This window comes from Aulonocara sp. 'chitande type north' Nkhata Bay, linkage group LG20, assembly GCF_057382095.1.
Source record: "Aulonocara sp. 'chitande type north' Nkhata Bay isolate Kocher_YH1m ecotype deep benthic linkage group LG20, A_spYH_male_GT1.1, whole genome shotgun sequence".
Taxonomy (NCBI): Eukaryota; Metazoa; Chordata; class Actinopteri; order Cichliformes; family Cichlidae; genus Aulonocara; species Aulonocara sp. 'chitande type north' Nkhata Bay.
The window spans coordinates 7,072,289-7,095,373 of NC_141363.1; the positions used below are offsets into that span (position 1 = coordinate 7,072,289).

General features: G+C 41.8%; 1 protein-coding gene across 1 annotated transcript in view; it reads right to left on the reverse strand.

The window, feature by feature from the left end:
* The window catches only part of gpr153 (G protein-coupled receptor 153), a 43,719-nt gene that overhangs the window by 19,504 nt on the left and 1,130 nt on the right, over positions 1 to 23,085 (reverse strand). Inside the window, exon 2 of the mRNA XM_086278758.1 lies at positions 1,717 to 2,347. Coding sequence (XP_086134884.1) covers positions 1,717 to 2,090 — 374 coding nt within the window. The 5' untranslated portion in view covers positions 2,091 to 2,347. The remainder of the gene's footprint in view (positions 1 to 1,716; positions 2,348 to 23,085) is intronic.

The following is a 23,085-nucleotide window of genomic DNA, read 5'->3' on the forward strand; positions in this document are numbered from 1 at the left end:
GCACTGGTACATATCAGAAGAGATACAGCATCCAAATCTCATATTAAAGGAAAGGGAACCTTTCCTTAGAACATCTGATTATGTGTGAACAGCAGATTTCTTGGAAGTCTTACAGGACCAAAATGGTGTTGTTAGTGTGAGGTGAACCTGATCTTTATTATTCGGTGTTACTTAGTATTATCACATGTTATGAGGAGCCAAATGAAGGTGAAAGCTAGAGCTGGCAGATGCTCAGTCTAGAAGGTTTCACATGGTGTTACCCCAAATAGCTGCAACCAGCAGATGTGTTGGCAGGGGACAGTCTTTGCATGATGAAGAGCATCACACTCAAAATCAAAGGTAAATAAGGTGATGGGCCACAAAAATTGAAATCTGTCTATATCCTATGTGAGAAGTTGTCAAAGGAAGAGGCCCAAAAAAAACCTGAACCTTAACTATAGAATTTTTCAAGGATTGAGTGTGAGCCTTGCAGGAGATTAACATCTAAAAGTGCCTTAAAACACATTTATGTTTTCTGTGCTAAAGATCACACTGCATTTATTTATGTTATTTTACTTTTAAAAACACACATAATACTGTATCCACTATACTGACATTTCTGTGATTGAATATTCAAGTGAACCTAAAGATTTGGTTCCCCCTAAACTACAAAACAAAGTATTATTTCTTACTTTGGTCTATTTTTATCTGGAGATAAAACTAGACAACAGCTTATAAGGCAGCCATTTCTTCAATAGAAAGTTCTTCCAGTAATTCTCCAAAGGTTGATTTTGTTCATCTGGACCTAGCGTTTTGTGGGAGAAACATTTCGTCACTCATCCAAGTGACTTCTTCAGTCTCAGCTGACTGCAGGTTTCCCCAATCTTATAAACAGTGCATTTGCATAATGACTGAAACCAGCCCACTGAAGGAACAATGGGCTGGGAGGTCAGTTCCTTAATCTTAATTATGACCATTGATCAACAACCACTGATCAAGGCCCACTGATCAAAGCCCACTGAGCAATGGCCATGAGTACCATTCACAGAGAGTTGGGGAATGGCTGCAATCACAACATTGTAAGATGGCGAAAGATGTACCCTTAGGCCCCCTCCTCGATTCAGAGATGGTCTTTCCCTTTTCACATAAATGTCCTCTTTGACTCTGCGCTCAAACCAGCGTTCCTCCCTGTCCAGGATGTGTACATCCTCATCATTGAAAGAGTGTCCACTGGCCTATAGGTGTTAATAGACTGTAGAGTCCTGGCCTGACGAGGTAGCTCTTCTGTGTTGTGCCATCCGCTTCACCAGAGGTTGTTTGGTTTCCCCAATGTATAAATCCTGGCAATCCTCCTGGCACTTAACAGCGTACACTATATTACTCTGTTTGTGTCAGGAGATCTGATCCTTGGGGTGGACCAAGTTTTGGCGCAGCTTCTTTTGGGGTTTAAAAGCCACAGAGTGTGTTTAGAAAAAATGCGTCTCAACTGCTCCGATACTCGGATACTTACTGGATACTTCCAGTAATGACTGTTCAGAGTGAGGAATGAAATGTACTGGATTGGAAAAACATCAGAAGCAGATGTGTATAAACCATAGCAAATAAATATTGAAATATATAAAGTGTAATACCTTGCTTGAAACTGAAATTTGGATGAAATGGACATTTAAAATTTAGGCAACCTGAATAAAGATTATAACTAGGGTCAGTCATAAACAACAAAATCAGTTGTCTTACCTGTAGTTTACAGGCCAGCGAACCATCCACATGCGGTGATAGGAGAGTGAGGTGACCGAGAAGCAGGTGACCAGTGTGAGAGTATAGAAGGTAGACACAAACACTTTGCACAGACCCTCATTCCACTCGTAGTTGGAGTGCTGACGCCGCAGTGTTATGACACAGTACATGGTAATGGGGATGGCCATGTTGAGGATATGTGTGCCCGCCAAGGTGCAGATGAGAAACTCCAGCGGCTTCCACTTCTTCTGCTTGGCACTGACACTAAGGATACTCCAAGTGTTGGCAAGGATGGACACGCCCGAACAGACCAGCCAAGCCAGCGTGTTGGCGTTGATGACATCATCCTTCATGGTGGTTAAATCATCCACCATGTTGTAACGAGGCAGGGTGGAGCCTGGGGGGCCGCAAGGAACTGTTGGCAAGAGCAGGTACACACAAGGAGAAGGAGGAGGTGGTAATGGGCAGGAGGGGATGCAGGGTATCAAGCAGAGCAGGCATCCTATCTGGGTGGGTGTGCACTCTCCATGGGTCGGGCACAGTGGGGAAAGGACATGACTGTGGTGCAACGCAGTGTGATGTTAGAGGAGGAGGATGGCAGAGCGGGGCCAGTTCCCTTACAGTCCTAAAGCTGAAGAAACGGGGTGAGAAACGACAGAAGCAAAGTGGTCAGAGGGAGTAACAATTTTAAGAAATTACACTGGTCAATCTAGTTCTAAATAATCCTTGACCAGACATAATCCCTTATCAGTGAATTAATGGGGTTATTTTAATCACAACAGATTAACTCTATGTGTTAAGCCTGAAAATTTTCCATCTAATGAGGTTAAGAGAGAACAGTAATTAGTAAACAGGTCTTATTTTAAGAAGTCCAGTTGACACATGCATGAAGCTGCAGTCATGCAATCCACACATCTGTACTGGTGACAGATATTCAGGGATATTATAGAAACACTTGTGACATCTGTAAAAACAAGGATCAAGTTATATAACAACGATGAGCAATGAGCAAATAAAGTACTAACAAAAAAATCAAACATTAAAATATTGAGATAAATATCAATACCACAGAAGTGCACACTTAGGGACCCACACATTTACTTGACTTTCTTGTATAATTAACAAAGTAGACTAATCAGTAACTTTGACAATCAGCTATTTGTTAAGTCGTTAATTAAGAAAAACAGCTGCTGCTTGCAGCTCATTAATTGTGAAAATTTACTGTCCTTTTTTTTACATTCATTTTTTTTTCCTGAATGAGTAATTCATCCGAGGTTCTATTAAAGTTGAGATGGGAATTTATCTTTCTTTGACCAATTTACGAACTTATATATATAATTAAGGCAACAGAGGCATCATCCTAGTTACATCCTGAGAGGGTTTTGTTTTTCTTGGAGATGCTGATTCAACTGTAAATCGTGAGGCAACACTTTATAATTGTGTGTATTGTTTTGTGGGGTTTTTTCCTGCGACAATTTAGACAGTAGACCACTTTCAAAAGGACAAAAAACATAATGTAATTATATGTTATCTTTTATATGCAGTTTTTGAAAGAACACGAGAAATAGTTTGCAACAGTTTGTTCCTTTTTGTAAAGGTCATTTCCAGCATAATACACAGAGAGAATCACCAGCAGATGAGAGCTCTTTGTTCCTACACTCTCCAGTGAAAAATGTCTGGCACAGCTGGAGAGTGTTGTCACATCTATGCCCTGTCTTTTGGCTTGTCCAAACACTGATATGCTGTAGGCAAGACTCTCGGAGGGGACACTTGAAATGACAAGTATAGCATCATCATAACCCTGTTCTCTTTGGTGTGGCATGAAACAACGTAACCAAAAAAAATAGTATAACATCAACACCTAAAATACTGGACACAGTTCCTAAAATGCATTGATGCCTCGTGCATGGAAAGAAGAGAATTTCCTTGTTGATCACATCACCCCTCCCGTCCCGCTCCTCCATTGTGTGTCAACCCAAGCCCTTTTGTTAAATGTTTATACAGTGCATCTGCTGAACAGGAAATCAGATTTTATTGGTATATTCACTCATCTCTTCAAGTTCACCAGCTGCAGAGGAACAGAACAGAAAAGCACAGCCAAAATGAAGACTGAATCCAGAATCAGCATACTCACTGACATACTGGGTACCTGCTATCAACAGTGGCTCCATCCATTATTATTTTTCATTGCAGTGATGCTTTTCCTGCTTTCACAGGTAAAAACATCTCAGTGATAATGTCAGAACAAATGAGCGCAGTGTGGAGCTTCTATAGATTCTTCAGTAGTGCTAAATCTTTCACATTATGGAAACTCATTATTGATAAATGTAATGAAATAGATTTAGCTTAGACAGTCTGGGAAGCAAGAAGAGTATTGACTCCGCTTTTGGGGGCAATGGCCAACCAACCAATATTTGGTTGGTTTATATACAATTCAAAACTTTGTGGTCTCTTTTAACGAATGTCTGAAATGCCATACTGCATTTCAGCAAATGAAGTCCCTCTTTTTCTTCACTGTCCACCTGCATCCAAACAAATATGAACGGTCAATAAAAGACTAGAAAATGATTACCAGGCATGCAGATATCTCTTTATTGAGATTGAGGTTGAGGTGACATTGTCATATTTTGTGTCAATCATAAATTCAGCCTTTAGTACTTATATTTCTATATATAACTGTGCTACACAAGAAGAAGAACTCAAGGGGACATGACAACCGATGGAGCTGCATATTTGGCAAAGATTTTTAAGCCGGATATGCTTCCTGATGCAACCCTCCACACTTTATCCACACTTGGGAGAGCTGTAAACTACCTAGGAGCACACTAACTTACAAACACCCGAGGTTGGGAATAACTAATGTGCTATACCAAATATATTTAAAAGGACATTTGTGACTGCATTAGATAATTTTGTAAATGTAAAATGTATAAGACATTTTACTGGTTGCTGACAACTAGCTAGGTAACATTAGCATGTATAGAATTTGTTAAACAAAATCACAATGTCTATCCAACCTTAACCAACGTGTTTAGTTATCTAAACTATGCACATTACAGTCTCACATTTGCATTAACTCCAAAATAGCTCAGAAATGCAATGCTTATTAAAGTGATTCAGGCAGCAAACACGCCATCTAAGTCTGCAACTGGATAAAAATGTTGCATAACATGTCATTTCTACTGTATAAGTTTGATAAATCATCACAAGCCAGTTGTGTTTTTAACGCATTCTGAAATAACTTGCATTGCATGAGTCATATTCGAGCTCTTGAAATGATCACATCATATAGATGACTCAGCTCCCCTTTTTGTGATTCGGAAGTCAAAATGTATTCTTCAGTTTTTAATGGTTTGACTCATTACTGATAAGAAGCACAATTAACAGACTTGATTTAAAAAGTCACAGCTGATGAACAGCTGATCGTTTAACATGAAGAGTTTAAAAGACTTCATTATACCCTGCTTTTATTTGTCAAATAATCAATCTATGATTATATCATCTTGTGTTTGTCATAATTTTGTACGTATCGGTTTAGTAAGAGAGAGAACAATTGTATAAAGAAAAAAACCCAATTTCAGTCACAGTTAAAGAACTGACTTTTCTGAGTCATAGACATACAAACATCTAAAAGTGTGTTCCATAATAAAGATAACTTGTGTTTCACCTCAGGCAAAAAAAAAAGAATGATTCTTTTTAAACTATTTCTTTTTCTGTTTATCTAGTTGCATTTGTAATTTTCAAGTGTAAGATGAGAGCAGTGCCCATGAACCTGGAGCCCTTCTGCTTGGATGACTCACAAGACTCAAGAGGAACAGCAGCTTTCCATTTAATACAAGAAATTGTGTTAAGCTCTAACATGTTTATACCAGGGTCTTTACAGCCAAGTCCAATTTTTTTTTTTTTTACCTCTGGGAGCAGCTGAAGGTCATACGGATATTATTTAAAAAAACCAAAAAAAAAACCAGATTATATATTTTTTTATGTAAACTTGAATTCCCCTTTTGTACCATGACAATGTAAAAACCCAACTTCAAAACTGTCATTCTAACTTAAGTGAGCAAATGTTTTAGAAGAAACTGAAGTACCCCAAAATATAAAATTTAATAACAGGTATTAAAGGCAGCTGAAAATGTTAAGTACAGAAAAATTCAGATAGCAGTTTTCCCATGTAGCAAGGTAAGCCCACAGCCAGAGTAAGCCAACTATACAGTATGACATGACACCTCAAATTCAAAGGTTTCACTTTAACTGCTGTATTTTTATAAGTGGTCAGAAACTTGTAAATAACTCATGATAACTCATGAAAGAATAAAGTTACGTTGAAACCAAGCACACCATTGCTTTTCTTGTGACATTACCAATAAGTTTGATGTGTCACATGGCCCTCTTCCTATTGAAAAAACAAAAGTTGTATCCTGAAACCTTGGTCTCAGTATTGAGCTTGTGTAGCACCATGTATAAGTTTGTGTATGCATGTTATGGTTATTAAAGGAGTATTAGAGGTATAGCAGGAACAGCAGTGGTAGCAGTAGTAGTATTTGTAGCACTGGTTTTATCCAAATGCTTGACTGACAAGCTTCCTAACCACAGTGCAACGATCAGCTCGATCAACCACAGTCCCTCAGGCCTCAAAGCCAAATTAGTCTCAGTGTACACAAGAGAAATCAGCACTGGAAATTACATACACATGACGCAAAGACTTTCTCTCTCTAATACCAAGATACTTGATGAGTTGTTAAAATGAGTGTCTAGTTCACCATAGCACTAAAACAATAAAGATCAGAAAATATAAAAATATATCCTGTATTTTAATAATTAATTTACAGTCTTGTTTTTCCATTATGCAATGCAAGGTTTTATAGGGTAATCATAATTACAGTATGACAGTAACTGTAAATGTGCCCTGGTCATGTTCTTAAATCCCTCTCTGCAGTGCCTTCTACACCTGTAGCCCATATTATGAATTTTTATCCAGATGAATATAAACAGCAGAGGAAAACACACGGGTGAGCTCTCAAAAAATAAATAAATAAATAAATAACACGACCACAGGTGGTAAATATTTTCCATCTTGTTTAACTGAGTTTGAGCACCAGTGATCACTGATGTTAACACAGGGTCTGCCTTTCTCACCCCACTGGAGTCTTGTGTTCTCTCACAGTGGAAAAATCTCTCTAGGGGTAGAAATCGCAGAGTAACCCACAATATGATATAACACTATCATGATACAATATGTTGCTCAAACCAACAACAATTTGAGGATATCACAATTTTGGAAACAGAATACTGTATATACACGACAGAGTTCTGAAGGTGTGCTGTTCTTTATTAAATCTTGTGTCGTCTGTAATTGTAAATACTACTTGCTTATTCAACAAGGATGAAAAACAGCAAAGGGAGCCGCTGGCTGTCACATCTTCATGTACAGCCAATACCCTTTAACAGTTTTCAGGCAAATGTGAAGAATCACTTCACTGTCCCACAAAGAATCACCACCTCAGTGTGTTACACTGACACCCTCAATGTGATGTTCTTACCTAATTTCCCATCAATCTGCTATTAATGGTGGCATTAAAAACAAGTTAGCTTCAATCCTCATTGATGGGTATGGTACCTTTGAGTATCTTCCAAGTGATGTCGTTTCCAATATTGTGTTAACTGACCAACTAACCGATCCGAAATCTCATTCATTATAACATGCATGTTTGAGCCAAGATTTTACACCAGATGTCCTACCTGACACAATCCTCCCCATTTACCCGGGCTTGGGACCATCACTTGGAGTACAGTGGCTTCCCTCCTGCCTCACCCATGCAAACTGGTGAGATAACCTTTAGTGCTACAATATACAGTGGGGCAAAAAAGTATTTAGTCAGCCACCGATTGTGCAAGTTCCCCCACCTAAAATGATGACAGAGGTCAGTAATTTGCACCAGAGGTACACTTCAACTGTGAGAGACAGAATGTGAAAAAAAAATCCATGAATCCACATGGTAGGATTTGTAAAGAATTTATTCGTAAATCAGCGTGGAAAATAAGTATTTGGTCAATAACAAAAATACAACTCAATACTTTGTTATTGCCAACAAAGGTTATGTTACAGAGGTCAAACGTTTACTATAGGTCTTCACCAGGTTTGCACACACAGTAGCTGGTATTTTGGCCCATTCCTCCATGCAGATCTTCTCGAGAGCAGTGATGTTTTGGGGCTGTCGCCGAGCAACACGAACTTTCAACTCCCGCCACAGATTTTCTATGGGGTTGAGGTCTGGAGACTGGCTAGGCCACTCCAGGACTTTCAAATGCTTCATACGGAGCCACTCCTTTGTTGCCTGGGCGGTGTGTTTTGGATCATTGTCATGTTGGAAGACCCAGCCTCGTTTCATCTTCAAAGTTCTCACTGATGGAAGGAGGTTTTGGCTCAAAATCTCACGATACATGGCCCCATTCATTCTGTCCTTAACACGGATCAGTCGTCCTGTCCCCTTGGCAGAAAAACAGCCCCATAGCATGATGTTTCCACCCCCATGCTTCACAGTAGGTATGGTGTTCTTGGGATGCAACTCAGTATTCTTCTTCCTCCAAAGACGATGAGTTGAGTTTATACCAAAAAGTTCTACTTTGGTTTCATCTGACCACATGACATTCTCCCAATCCTCTGCTGTATCATCCATGTGCTCTCTGGCAAACTTCAGACGGGCCTGGACATGCACTGGCTTCAGCAGCGGAACACGTCTGGCACTGCGGGATTTGATTCCCTGCCGTTGTAGTGTGTTACTGATGGTGACCTTTGTTACTTTGGTCCCAGCTCTCTGCAGGTCATTCACCAGGTCCCCCCGTGTGGTTCTGGGATCTTTGCTCACCGTTCTCATGATCATTTTGACCCCACGCGATTGAGATCTTGCGTGGAGCCCCAGATCGAGGGAGATTATCAGTGGTCTTGTATGTCTTCCATTTTCTGATGATTGCTCCCACAGTTGATTTTTTTCACACCAAGCTGCTTGCCTATTGTAGATTCACTCTTCCCAGTCTGGTGCAGGTCTACAATACTTTTCCTGGTGTCCTTCGAAAGCCCTTTGCTCTTGGCCATGGCGGAGTTTGGAGTCTGACTGTTTGAGGCTGTGGACAGGTGTCTTTTATACAGATGATGAGTTCAAACAGGTGCCATTCATACAGGTAACGAGTGGGGGACAGAAAAGCTTCTTACAGAAGACGTTACAGGTCTGTGAGAGCCAGAGATTTTCCTTGTTTGAGGTGACCAAATACTTATTTTCCACCCTAATTTACGAATAAATTCTTTACAAATCCTACCATGTGAATTCATCGATTTTTTTTTCACATTCTGTCTCTCACAGTTGAAGTGTACCTCTGGTGCAAATTACTGACCTCTGTCATCATTTTAAGTGGGGGAACTTGCACAATCGGTGGCTGACTAAATACTTTTTTGCCCCACTGTATATATAGGCAATAAAGTAACAAAAAACAGTTAAATATGCAAACTGCTTAAATATGTTAGTATTTAGAGTTATTAGTTAGAAGATATGACTATCTAGCTTAGAAATGTTGAATAATACACAAGATCCTGCCCATTTTACTTTACGGCGCAGAGACGTGGACAATGCTCAAACACGACCTGAGCAAACTCGAAGTTTTCCAAATGCGTTGCGTTAGATGCATTCTCGGCGTTTTCCTTCGCGACCGTCATTCGAATGACACCATCCTCACCAGCTGCGGCAGCCAACCGACGATCGGCGACCTAATCCAGCGCCGCCGACTCCGTTGGTTTGGCCACATTTGTCGAATGGACCCGAGCCGCTACCCCCATGGCCTACTCTGGTTGACCCGCCCCACCGATTGGAGGGTGCATCGAAATGCACCAAAGAAGACATGGATGAAACAAATCCAGTATGATTTGAAGGCCCTTCGACTTGACCTCGAGCAGGCAAGAACCATCGCCTTAGATCGAAAAGCGTGGAAGATAATCGTTGGTCAAGCAAGAGAACCTGCGGCACCTACAGCAGCGTACTGATTGCGCGGCAGACCACCGCCGCTGGTCGCCCGCTAAGGACAAGAAGAAGAATACACAAGATAATTAAATCTGCATCCTTATTGAGAAAATGGAGAAATATTAGCCAGACTGAATAAATGCTAATAGTGTACACATATTATGCACTATAGTGCTTCCTACCACGATATTATGTGTATATTTGAATATATATTACACATTTATTACCACAGTTTCTCTGTCAAAGACATTCATAGAAATACTTTGTGGTGGTCTTGTGAAACTGCTGTATGAAGAACAGTGCTTTTCTTCTGCTGGATGACTAACTTATCACTTTACACATGAGTCATATTCTGGACTACTAAAAAGAAGGACCAAACACTTTTTTTTTTTTATTCTTCATCTGAAACTATAATCAGCTGAGATACAGAGAGAAGAGGAGACAAGGTTGCCCAGACACATTTTGGCAGACATTAAGATAGATTTATCTGTTAAAACAAAGGCCAGAATAGATGACAGTGTGTCTAAATGAGATCAGACGAGTAATTACATCGAAAACTGTTCCAAGGAACACGATGATTTTCAAGGATGCATCTAACCATGCTCATCAGCACAATGTCAGTGTGTGTGCGGTGCAAACTGAGAGCTGCAATGCATGTGTGATGCTGACCCATATCTCTTAGCTTCACATAAACCAGGGAGTGGGCCACTTTTAAAAGCTCCCTGCTGACAGGTGTGATGCATGGGGTCCTTCTGCCGGACCAGCCATTCATCCCTGGAGCTGTGAGAGAGGAAAACATTTTGCTCTGTTAGACAGTACTGCTCTACCCAGTGCACTGCTACCTTCACGATTTAATATTACATCAATGATGCTTACAGATTTCAGCTCCTTTACGTTGAAATTAAAGTCAGCAGGAATGCTTTTCCTGCAGTAGGCTATGCAGCATCATACACAACAAACTGCAATGTATTGTGCATTCAGAAAACTTTCTATTAGAACCAGCATGAACATTTTGGGGGGCAATTTGAGTTACAATAGCTTCTCTGTTGGATTGGACCACATGGGCCAGCCTTTGCTCCCCATATGCGTCAATGAGCCTTGGCCTTTTATGATCATGTCACTGGTTCACCACTGTTCCTTCCTTGGACGACTTTTGATAGATACTGACCACTGCAGACTGGAAACACCACAAATGAACAGCAGTTTTGGAGATGCTCTGCCCCAGTCAACACAATCTGACCCTTGTCAAACTCACTAAAATCTTGTCCATAACATCAACTTATAACATACTGTATCACTTGATTGTATGTTTAGGTGCCACGATGAAGAGATAAGTGTTTTTCACTTTATTTGTCAGTCGTCATAATGTTATGCTTTATAAAGACACATTAATTTCCATTAATGCATTTATGCATTATAAATGAATAAACCTACCTAAATTATGGTAGATAACTATCTACACTACTCTCATATCATTCCAAAATATGATTTATTTATATTGTAGGTGTCACTATTTAGTAATGAATGCATTTATTATTAAATATGTTTGCAATTCAACCTGGAGAAATATAATTTAAGAATATATTCAACAACTGATAAGACACAATAAAACAAAGCTTTTAGGCAGGTTGTCTTGGTTTATGTCAAATGCAATCTCCACAAGGTAACAAATTGGAAACGTGACTCCAAGACCTCATAACCGAGGGAGAGGGTAAGTGTATCATTAGGCTATTAAAGAAGAAACATAGCAAAATTGGGTAGCACTGGTAAAGGAAGATCCATATCCCAGTAACAGAATGTACATGGCCATTCTAATCACCAAGCTGAATTCACTATGACACATGGATAAGCTCTTCTATTTTGGCACAACTGGAAACTGATGTTTTAGAAATGGCTCAGACAATGCAAAGCACACATTCATGAAGTCATGAACGGCTGTGGACGACATCCAAAAAGAAAATGACTGCTCGCAAATATACATGATTAAACTTTGCCAAAAAAAAAAAAAAAAGGAAGAGAACATGTGAATGAGTATTCAAACCACATTTTTGGTCAAATGAAACCAAAATCAATGTGCTTATATGCAAATCAGCATGTTTGCCATAGACCTGAGCAAGACTGTCAGAATGACTGCAGGGTAACAACCATAAAACATGGAAGTGGAAATGTGCTGGACTTCATGAATACAAAAATATTTGAGGAAATAACTTTATGTTTGTGTAGCTGAATACTAAAAAAAAAAAAAATGACTCCCAATCTATGGAAGCTTGGAAATAAAGTAATGTTGCAAAATTACCCCCATCCCCAATTACATTTTTTTCCCCAAAGTGTAATTTTACCAGAAAAAAATTTGAGCTGCCCAATCATATAAATATGTACATCAGCTGTTGAGAAACCAGGACACACTGATGAGAAGTGGGCTACTGGAACAAGAAGGTATAAGTGGGGAAGAGATGAGAGCAGAGTGTTGTTGGAATGCTACTATGCAAGTAACCCCAGTGGAAGAGGTTACATGAAGAGAATGTGAAACCTCTGGAATCTTCGATACTCAGCGTCCACACTCATGGTGAAAGAACTAGTAGCTCAGTGTTCCAACATTCAGAAGAACAAACTGCTATCACAACTGGAGATCGATGAGGTACAACACAAATGCTATAGCAAGGGGGAGCCAGGAAGTCAGGTCATGGTGGATCATAGCGAAGCTGGAAACCTGGAACCTCCGGAGCTGGTTACCAAAATTAAGTGAAGTACCCTCTGAAGGTCTACTAGAAGTCATCTGCTCCATGAAGACAAGACGCCAACATCAAGGTAGCATGGAGAGAAGTTAGCCAACTATTGGAGCTGGAGAAAGATGCAGATGCTAAGAAGTACAGCAAGGTGTCCTGAGGCCTCGGAAACTTCTAAACAAAGACTCACAGCCTTGGCCAGCCACTTGAAGAGCCAGAGAGATAGAAGGCAGAATAAACCAGCTGTACTCTACTGAATCATCCAAGGTGTGCTCTTGGTAGCAGGGAAACAACATAAGGACTGTACCACCAAGGCTGTAGATGAGAAGTACTGGAAGGGAGAAGGACCCAACCCATAATGGCAAAGCTCAGTGACTAGTGGATCTAAGAGCAGACCACAACAACCTCCCTGAGCAGGGACAAGTAACCATCACAGTGGCAGACATCCAAGAACAGGTCTGCAGCATAAAGGATTGGACCGTACCGGGCCCTGAAGTTGACTGTATTCCATGAGCATCTGGCAGTACAAATGAACCAGCTGCTAATCAACAAGAGACACCTGGAAAGGCCAACTGAATGACGAACAGTCCTACTCCCAAAGGATCTCCAGAACGGACTGGTCCCAACTACCAGCCAATAACCTGCCTCAGTACCACATAGAAGCCCTTGTCAGGCCTCATAGTGGCTAAGATGAACAAGCACATGGCTAAATACATGAGTGGGACACAGAAAGGAATCAACAGGAATACCAGAGGTGCAAAACATCAGCTACTGGTGGACAGAATTGTTGCTCGAGATTGCAAGACCAGCCTCACCAACCTAAGCATGATCTGGATTGATAAAAGAAAGCCCGTGACTCAATACTCTACACATGGATCGTGGAATATCTAGAGCTATACAGGATTAACAGGACTCTAAAACACTCATAGGACCCTCACCATCAAGTGTGGGATTTACCAGGGAGACGCTCTGCCCCGACTGCTCTTCTGCATAGGCCTGAACCCCCTAAGTTAAATCATTGACAAGACTGGCTATGGATACAGACTATGAAATGGAGCAACTGTCAACCATCTCCTCTCCACATGGTTGACATTGACATCTGCAGAGGGTCACGTAAGTCCTAAAGAATCAGCTGAACAATAAAACCAAGATCATGGTAATCAACACCTACGCTCTGCCGGTGGTCATATACTCTGCTGGGATATAAGCTGGCCAAAGGAGGAGATAGAAGCCACCAAAATCAAGACAAGGAAGCTCCTGACTATGCATGAAGGGTTTTACCCCAAATCCAGCACCCTGAGACTGTCTTGAGACTGCAAGATGCTAGCAGGCAGGGCATACATGGAATGCCAAAACCAAGTGGCTGGCATAGTATACAGGAACATCTGTGCCAAGTTTGGAATGGAAGTCCCTCGGTCAAAATGGGACACAGCCCATAGGGTGGGTGAAAATGACCGAGCTAAGATCCTGACCTACAAATACAGACAGACAAACTGGTGAGGGGTAACCACGCGGACATAGTAGTGGTGATGTAGCTATGTCTTTCTTTACATGCTGCATAGCAACTTCATTATTAATATCTAAAAATATAATTTTATTTATATACATATATAAAAACACCCAGCACGCCCCTGCGGGCGGTTTATCCTTCAAGCTCGGGTCCTCTACCAGAGGCCTGGGAGCTTGAGGGTCCTGCGCAGTATCTTAGCTGTTCCCAGGACTGCGCTCTTCTGGACAGAGATCTCCGATGTTGTTCCTGGGATCTGCTGGAGCCACTCGCCTAGCTTGGGAGTCACCGCACCTAGTGCTCCGATTACCACGGGGACCACCGTTACCTTCACCCTCCACATCCTCTCGAGCTCTTCTCTGAGCCCTTGGTATTTCTCCAGCTTCTCGTGTTCCTTCTTCCTGATATTGCTGTCATTCGGAACCGCTACATCGATCACTACGGCCATCTTCTTCTGTTTGTCTACCACCACTATGTCCGGTTGGTTAGCCACCACCATTTTGTCCGTCTGTATCTGGAAGTCCCACAGGATCTTAGCTCGGTCATTCTCCACCACCCTTGGGGGCATCTCCCATTTTGACCTCGGGACTTCCAGGTTATACTCGGCACAGATGTTCCTGTACACTATGCCGGCCACTTGGTTATGGCGTTCCATGTATGCCTTGCCTGCTAGCATCTTGCACCCTGCTGTTATGTGCTGGATTGTCTCTGGGGCATCTTTACACAGCCTGCACCTGGGGTCTTGCCTGGTGTGATAGACCCCAGCCTCTATGGATCTTGTGCTCAGAGCTTGTTCTTGTGCTGCCATGATTAGTGCCTCTGTGCTGTCTTTCAGTCCAGCTTTGTCCAGCCACTGGTAGGATTTCTGGATATCAGCCACCTCCTCTATCTGCCGGTGGTACATACCGTGCAGGGGCCTGTCCTTCCATGATGGTTCCTCGTCTCCCTCCTCTTTCTTGGGTTTCTGCTGCCTGAGGTATTCACTGAGCACTCGGTCAGTTGGGGCCATCTTCCTAATGTATTCTTGGATGTTCGTTGTCTCATCCTGGACTGTGGTGCTGACACTCACCAGTCCCCGGCCCCCTTCCTTCCGCTTAGCGTACAGCCTCAGGGTGCTGGATTTGGGGTGAAACCCTCCATGCATGGTAAGGAGCTTTCTTGTCTTTATGTCAGTGGCTTCTATCTCCTCCTTTGGCCAGCCTATTACCCCAGCAGGGTACCTGATCACGGGCAGGGCGTACGTGTTGATGGCCCGGATCTTGTTCTTACCATTCAGCTGACTCCTCAGGACTTGCCTGACCCTCTGCAGGTACTTGGTGGTTGCAGCTTTTCTAGCGGCCTCTTCATGGTTCCCATTCGCCTGTGGGATCCCCAAGTACTTGTAACTGTCCTCTATGTCTGCAATGTTGCCTTCTGGTAGTTCAATCCCCTCAGTTCTGACTACCTTCCCTCTCTTTGTTACCATCCGACTACACTTCTCCAGTCCGAACGACATTCCAATGTCATTGCTGTATAGCCTGGTAGTGTGGATCAGTGAATCGATGTCTCGTTCACTCTTGGCATACAGCTTGATGTCATCCATGTACAGGAGGTGGCTGACAACTGCTCCGTTCTGTAGTCGGTATCCGTAGCCAGTCTTGTTAATGATCTCACTGAGGGGGTTCAGGCCTATGCAGAACAGCAGTGGGGACAGAGCATCTCCTTGGTAGATCCCGCACTTGATGGTGACTTGTGCTATGGGCTTGGAGTTGGCCTCTAGTGTTGTACGCCACATCCCCATTGAGTTCCTGATGAAGGCTCTTAGGGTCCCATTGATCTTGTACAATTCTAGGCATTCCAGTATCCAGCTGTGGGGCATTGAGTCATAGGCCTTCTTGTAATCAATCCAGGCAGTGCACAGGTTGGTCAGTCTGGTCTTGCAGTCTCGGCTGATTGTTCTGTCTACCAGTAGCTGGTGTTTTGCGCCTCTGGTATTCTTGCCAATTCCTTTCTGTGTCCCGCTCATGTATTGACCCATGTGCCTGTTCATCTTAGCCGATATGATGCCTGACAGGAGCTTCCATGTAGTACTGAGGCAGGTTATTGGTCGGTAGTTGGAGGGGACCGGTCCCTTCTTGGGGTCCTTGGGGATCAGGACCGTCCGGCCTTCAGTTAGCCATTCCGGGTGTCTCTCGTTAACTAGCAGCTGGTTCATTTGTGCTGCCAGACGCTCGTGGAGTGCAGTCAGCTTCTTCAGCCAGTAGGCGTGAACCATGTCGGGCCCTGGTGCTGTCCAACTCTTCATACTGGAGACCCTTTCTTGGATATCTGCCACTGTAATGGTTACTGGACCCTGTTCAGGGAGGTCGCTGTGGTCAGCCCTCAGATCCTCTAGCCACTGAGCATTGCCGTTATGGGTTGCATCCTTCTCCCATATGCTCTTCCAGTATTGCTCCGTCTCCAGCCTTGGTGGTGCTGTTCTCTTATTGTTCCCTTGCCACTGAGAGTACACCTTTGCTGGTTCTGTGGAGAACAGCTGGTTTATTCTCCTGCCTTCTATCTCTCTGGTGTACCTCCTCAAGCGGCTGGCCAAGGCTGTGAGTCTTTGCTTGGCAGTTTCCAAGGCCTCAGGTATGGACAGCTTGCTGTATTTCTTAGGCACCTTATTTGTCGCACCTTTCTGCAACTCCGTTAGTTGGCTAACCTCCCTCCGTGCTACTTTGATCTTGCCCTCTAGCCTCCTTCTCCATGGAGGGTACTGCCCCTTGTCGCTGTTCAACTTGTAGCCAAGCATCTCACTGATCACTGTTGCCGTATTGTAGATCAGCTTGTTAGTGTCGGTAATCGTGGTTGTAGGTATTGCCCGTAGTGCTGCATTAACATCATCTAGCAGACCTTCTGAGGGAACTTCACGTAATCTTGGTAACCGGCTACGCGGGATCCAGGTTTCAAGCTTGGCCATGATCCTATTTTTCAGGTCAGTTCCTCTCGCACTCAACGATCCTTCTCCTATCGCACTTGGGGCTATGTACCCAATCTCGGGTGGGGGTGATGATATCTCCCCCCTGACCTGGCGTCCTGACTCCTCCTTGCCGTAGCATTTGTGTTGTACCTCGTCAATCTCTAGCTGTGAGAGCAGTCCCTTCTTTCGAATGTTGGAACACTGAGCTACTAGTTGTTTCGCCGTCATTGTGGATGTTGGGTATCGAAGAATCCATAGGTCCCTCATCCTATTCATGTAGCCCCTTCCGCCGGGGTTACTTGCATAGTAGCATTCCAACAACGCCCTGTTTTCGTCTCTTGCCCACCGATGCCTTCTTGTTCCAGTAGCCCACTTTTCGTCAGGGTGCCCTGGTTCCTCAACACCTGACGCGGACCTTGTTGATCCGGGCGACGTCCGAGCCGGCATGCCTTCATATTTATCTGTCTCGCTCATGTCTGCGGTAGGCTTGCTTAGCATAGGGGGTCTAGCCTTAGGACCCTTACTGGATACAGACGCCCCAGGCAGGAATCGAACTTGCGATCCTCTGTTCCAAAGGCGTGTAGTCTGACTACGCTATATATATATATATATATATATATATATATATATATATATATATATATATATTCACACACACACATATATAAAAGAGATACATCATAAATTGGACTATAAATTTTTTTTTTTTTGTTTTTAATTGACTATACTACTTTAGATATATGGAAGTAATTAAGACTTGAGTAGGTAGATAGATAAAAATCAGGGAGATTTTTATCATATTATTTTTTAGCAAAGTATAAGAACAATATGTCAAAAGACAACTTGCAGAAGTTCTCAAAGCTCCTTAGAGGAAGGCACATACAGTATGATGTTTATTAAATGTGACAAAGCTGACAGGAATTCCAATTGATGCTTAATGCCTATAAGACTGAATGGAAGTTTTATGGGGCAGCCAGAAGCTAAATTTTGAAAATCAGTGAAGGTGAGGAGAGAGTTTCTGTGTTTAGAAAGAGGCTAAAATTTGTAATCTCTCTGTACCTCTTGTTTTACCTTTATATGACAGCCTAGTCATAACTGGCTTGGTCAATATGATTTGTACTGCGTGTGGCAATGCACAAATACAGATAATGGAGGCAACAGAAAAATTGCTAAAAGCCATTACAGGAGTACTTACTTTAACAGTGTGTTTACATCCCAACCAAAGGAGAAAGCATAACTGACTGTTAGGAATGTTTTAAAGCAGCTTAAGAAATTGTTGATCTACTTGGATTCCCTTCACAACCATCACCATGGTTTACAGAGTATGGTTCAAAAAAGAGACAATATCCAGTGATTGGCAGTTCTCCAAGGGAAAATACCTTGTCGATGCCAGAGGTTAAAGGACAGCGGCCAGACAGCTTTGAGCTGATTGGAAGGCAACACTAACTCAACTACTCGTTACAAGAGAGGTATGCAGAAGACTGTCTCTGAACACACAACGCGTCAAACCTCGAAACAGCTGGGCTACAGCAACATAACAGACAAAGTGCCATTTCTATTTGCTGACAACAGGAAACTGAGAAAGGGCTCAAAAAACAATAGAAAAACATGGAAAAATGTTGCCTGTGTCAGCCCCGACGCTGGTGTGCTGTTTGATGTTCCTGAGACACTTGTGAGTACTGGTCTTAGCTGGGTGGCCAGCTTGTCACAGAGTAAGGAGCTGAATTTTCCATTACAAATACAACCCTTGAGGCTTTCTTCCTGTTTATGTTAAGCTACCTCCAGCTATGACTGGAGCAGGATCACTGGGCACCATATGGCAGCAGAACTAGTGTTTTTCTTGAAAACAGGCATCTACGGCAGTTTAAGCTAGTCAAGTGGTAGATTAAAGCCATGCATCACATTATCAGTTTTAAACTTGTATAAGCAAACTTAAGCATCTAAAAAATATCATAAGAGTTAAAGATTATCAATAATCAATCAATATCAATGGCCAATATGTTGCTGTAACATTTGCATGGTAGGATCGTTGAATCAGTGATTAAGGCTGCTTGCAGTGGTGTAATGATGTGGAAGATATTTTCTTGGTAAACTTTGGGCACTGGTATCAACTTAGTATTGTTTTAGTGTGACAACCTATGTGAGTATTGTTCCTGATCGCTTTATGATCACAGTGAACCAAACTTCTAATGACTGCATTCAACAAGACAGCATGCCATGTTACTAAGTTCAAATCAAATCAACCTGGTTTCTTGAACATGACAAGAACAATATTCACTTTACTAAAATGGCCTCCACAGGCACCAGCAGACCAGTCAAACCCAGTACTAGCAAAGTGTACCTAATAAAGTGTTTTCTGAGTGTATAACTTTCTCACTACAATCAAAACCCTTTGACCACAGTAACCAGCTGTTTTCATTTACATGGCACCCAATAACTAACAACACCTGACAAGTAGGGATGGGTACCGGTGTCCGGTGCCATGATGGCACCGGTTCTGACATAAACGGTAGTAACCAGACCGAAAAGCAGCGCACATTTCGGTGCTTTATTTCGGTGCTTTTTTTTCCTGAGCTGTGATACACTTCTAGCCAATCATTTTACGTTTCCGAGAATAGTAGACGGGCCCAGGTACGTACGTTCTTTTAGAGCAAACTCAGCAGCCTGCAACAAGTGCTTTAAGCTGATACTGTGATACTGTCAAAGGAGGTAACACCTCAAATCCGATGAAACACCTGGCGACGCATAGCGTTTTTTTTAAAAGCCCAGAAATGCGCCGTATTTGATAGCTTGCTGCGAGACCTCACACCGAGCACATCTACTGCGGGTGGGTTGCCTGTTATGCAACATCCCCCAAAAACACGAAGAGGAGAGTCCCGGCCCCTAGCCCTGCCAGTGTAGCATAAATGATGACGGATGATGATGGCAGCAGCCGTTCTTCTCTGCGTGAGTAGCTAAATGTTGTTCGTGTGTAATTTACGTTGAGTAGGCTAACCACGTTATTACATTAATGCATGTAAGGTGAACTAGCAAACATCATCATAGCTACATGCGGCTGTCTTCTTGTTTGATGGCAGATACTCCCTTCACCCTGGCCAAAAAGGCTAAAATGACCAAAGAAAAAGTGGAAAACAGTTAAACATGAGAGGTTTTTGGACAAAGTTTGTGTTTTTTCCATTGTTTAAGCACTGCTTCCAGCCAAGAATCATACCATATATACCCCATAGCTGCAGAAAAGGCTAACATTGTTATCTTTTTACAAAAAACCAGCTGAGCATGAGAGGTTTTTGGACCAATTTTGTGTTCTCTATTCTTTAAGCACCGGTTTGAGCACCGTTTGAGCACCGGCACCGTTTCAAAAGTACCGATTTGGCACCGGTATCGGATAAAACCTAAACGATACCCATCCCTACTGACAAGCCATTGTGTCTTTATGAGATAAGCGCTATCACGTTAGGCACCGGACTGAATGTCTTTCTTTACATGCTGCATAACAACTTCATTATTAATATCCATCTATCTATCTCTATATATATGAAAGACATACATCATAAATTGAAATATACATTTAGAAAAATATGTTTTTAAAAGACTATACTCATTTAGATATATGGAAGTAATTAAGATTTGAGTCTCATTCTAAATATATCACATTTTTTTAAAGGCTGAAGCAGGTACATCATACAACATTTATATTCCAAATTGATATGATGTGATGATTAAGGGTAAAAACACTGGAAAAATAAGAATTACTTAGATCAATTTCCCCAGAGCTTTGGATCTAATGTATGCCACCATTTTGCTTCAGTCTTTTGGGGTTACATGTGAATGATACCTCTACATCAGATCTACGTTGTAACTTACGCCATAACCACAACCCCATTTAAACCCTACGCCACAACCTTCTAAGTAACCTTATGTGCACCTCCAAAAAAATTGAACTATATGTCTGTTCAACGCATACCAGAACAATTTATATGTGTAGAAGGTTGCGGTGTAGGGACAAAACGATTTTCCGGTTGCTACATAAATTAGAACATTGATTCCATGTGGAACTCAGAATCAAGATTTACACCCATTTACACAAAAGCTCTCACACATTTGAAAGGTGGCAACTTGGTGTTCGGAGTCTTAACTAAGGATACTACAGGTCTGTATACCTCTTGAGTCACAGCTTCCCTAGTATGTATGAAAACAGTTTGAAGCCAAATATCTGTATAAAATCCTGTAGTCAGCAACACTCCATAGTGTCAGTCTGAAGTTACTTACAGGCAAACTACAGACAAGAAATATGCAAGTACATATACTCAAGCACTGAAACAACGATGATAACATGTTCTAAGCACATACCCCTTCCACTTAATCACAGCATTTCACTAATGCACAGCAGGGTGGCAGAGCTAGTTGGCAGCCCGCTCCCTAACCAGATTCTAGCCACTGTGCCAGCCCTCTTCGCATGAAGTCTCTAAACCAAGCCAGTGAAAGGCTGCCAGCTCCAGTCAGCAAAAAATAGAAAGGCCCAGAGGTGCTTTGTGCCCTTGACCTTTGAACCTCCTGCCAAGGTAAGCTAAGATCATGTATCTATTAAAAAAACAAAAATCAATAAAAGTGAACTAATCAATAGAATTAGACCACTGTGGTTTTTGGTTGCATTGTGTGCAGTGGGTATGAACAAAGAAGTCATTACTTTTATTTATATTCAGTTTTATTTATTTAAATTCAGCAAATAAAACTGATTTACAAGGATTAATCCAGTTGAGACCACTTTGCTTGCATTTAGAAAATGGACAAATCAAGGACAGAATAGAAGATGTGCCATTTTCTCTAGCTTATGACCATCTATTCAAGTCAAGCTTGACACTATATTCTTCAAAACGATATGCAGTCAATACAAAAAGTAAGCTTCCCAGACTGAAACAGCACACCAGTGTGATAAAAGATTACGATGGTGTGCTGTTTGATGTTCCTGAGACATTTGTGAGTACTGGTCTTAGCTGGGTGGCCAGCTTGTCACAGAGTAAGGAGCTGAATTTTCCATTACAAATGCAACCCTTGAGGCTTTCTTCCAGTTTATGTTAAGCTACCTCCAGCTATGACTGGAGCAGGATCACTGGGCACCATATGGTAGCAGAACTAGTGTTTTTCTTGAAAACAGGCATCTGTGGCAGTTTAAGTGAGTCAGGTGGTAGATTAAAGCCACGCATTACACTTGTATAAGCAAAATTAAGCAGCAAGAAAAGATCATAACTGTTACACGCTATCGTCATTGCCATTAATCACGACGTTACATTACCATATAATGGTGTGGGGAAGGGCGGTCAACGTGTTGTGGGTGAGTAAAAAAATAGAATCGTGTGAACACGGGCTAGCGCGGTCACAAAATGACAGAGCCGAACGTGTGACAAACAAAATGTCACACATGCCCTGCGAAACACTGAGATCTGTTGTGAGGTTTTGTGGTGTAGAAGTAACTGTCACATGCAAGCTACAGCAGTTTCTCTGGGCAGTAAAAGTGATCATTGGCTTGCATGGCCACTTTCTGACCTTTGACAACATTCAATAGCTCCTCGCTTAATAATTATCTCCTTTGGTTAGTGTATTAAAATAGCATTTGAAAGAATGTCATCAGATTTCTGCCAATTCTCTCTCAATATCAGGGGCTGTAGAGCAAAACTACACTGGTAATGCTGTTGTATATTTAATATATATTGGACTGCACATGTTTAAAGTATAGGGCCACTTTTGTTCAAAGTTATGGCTCTGGTAAGAATCTTATGAAAAAGAAAAAAAATGTAGGGTTTTTGTCTTAAAGCTTAATTATATAAATGTGTTGAATAAATGACTTGGGAGGAAAATAACGCTATAAATCAGGTATCCTAGTAGAGCAGTAATTACTTTTACTTAGTTAAGCCATTGTGTCACAACACTCTCACAAACACAAAAACAATATATATAACAATATATATATATTATTTAGGCTTATTTTTTTTAGATTTGGAAACCAGTAAATCAGTGTATATATACTGTACAGTTATATACAGCTTTTGTTTAAACAAAATGTCTGTAAAAGCACACGAAATGCATGAGATTTCACAAACTAACACAAAGAGCAGACATGCAGAGCACAGCTTAAATTATGTTAATTTCGCACAGAACATTTTAAAAATTGCCTAAGGAAGTTTACAT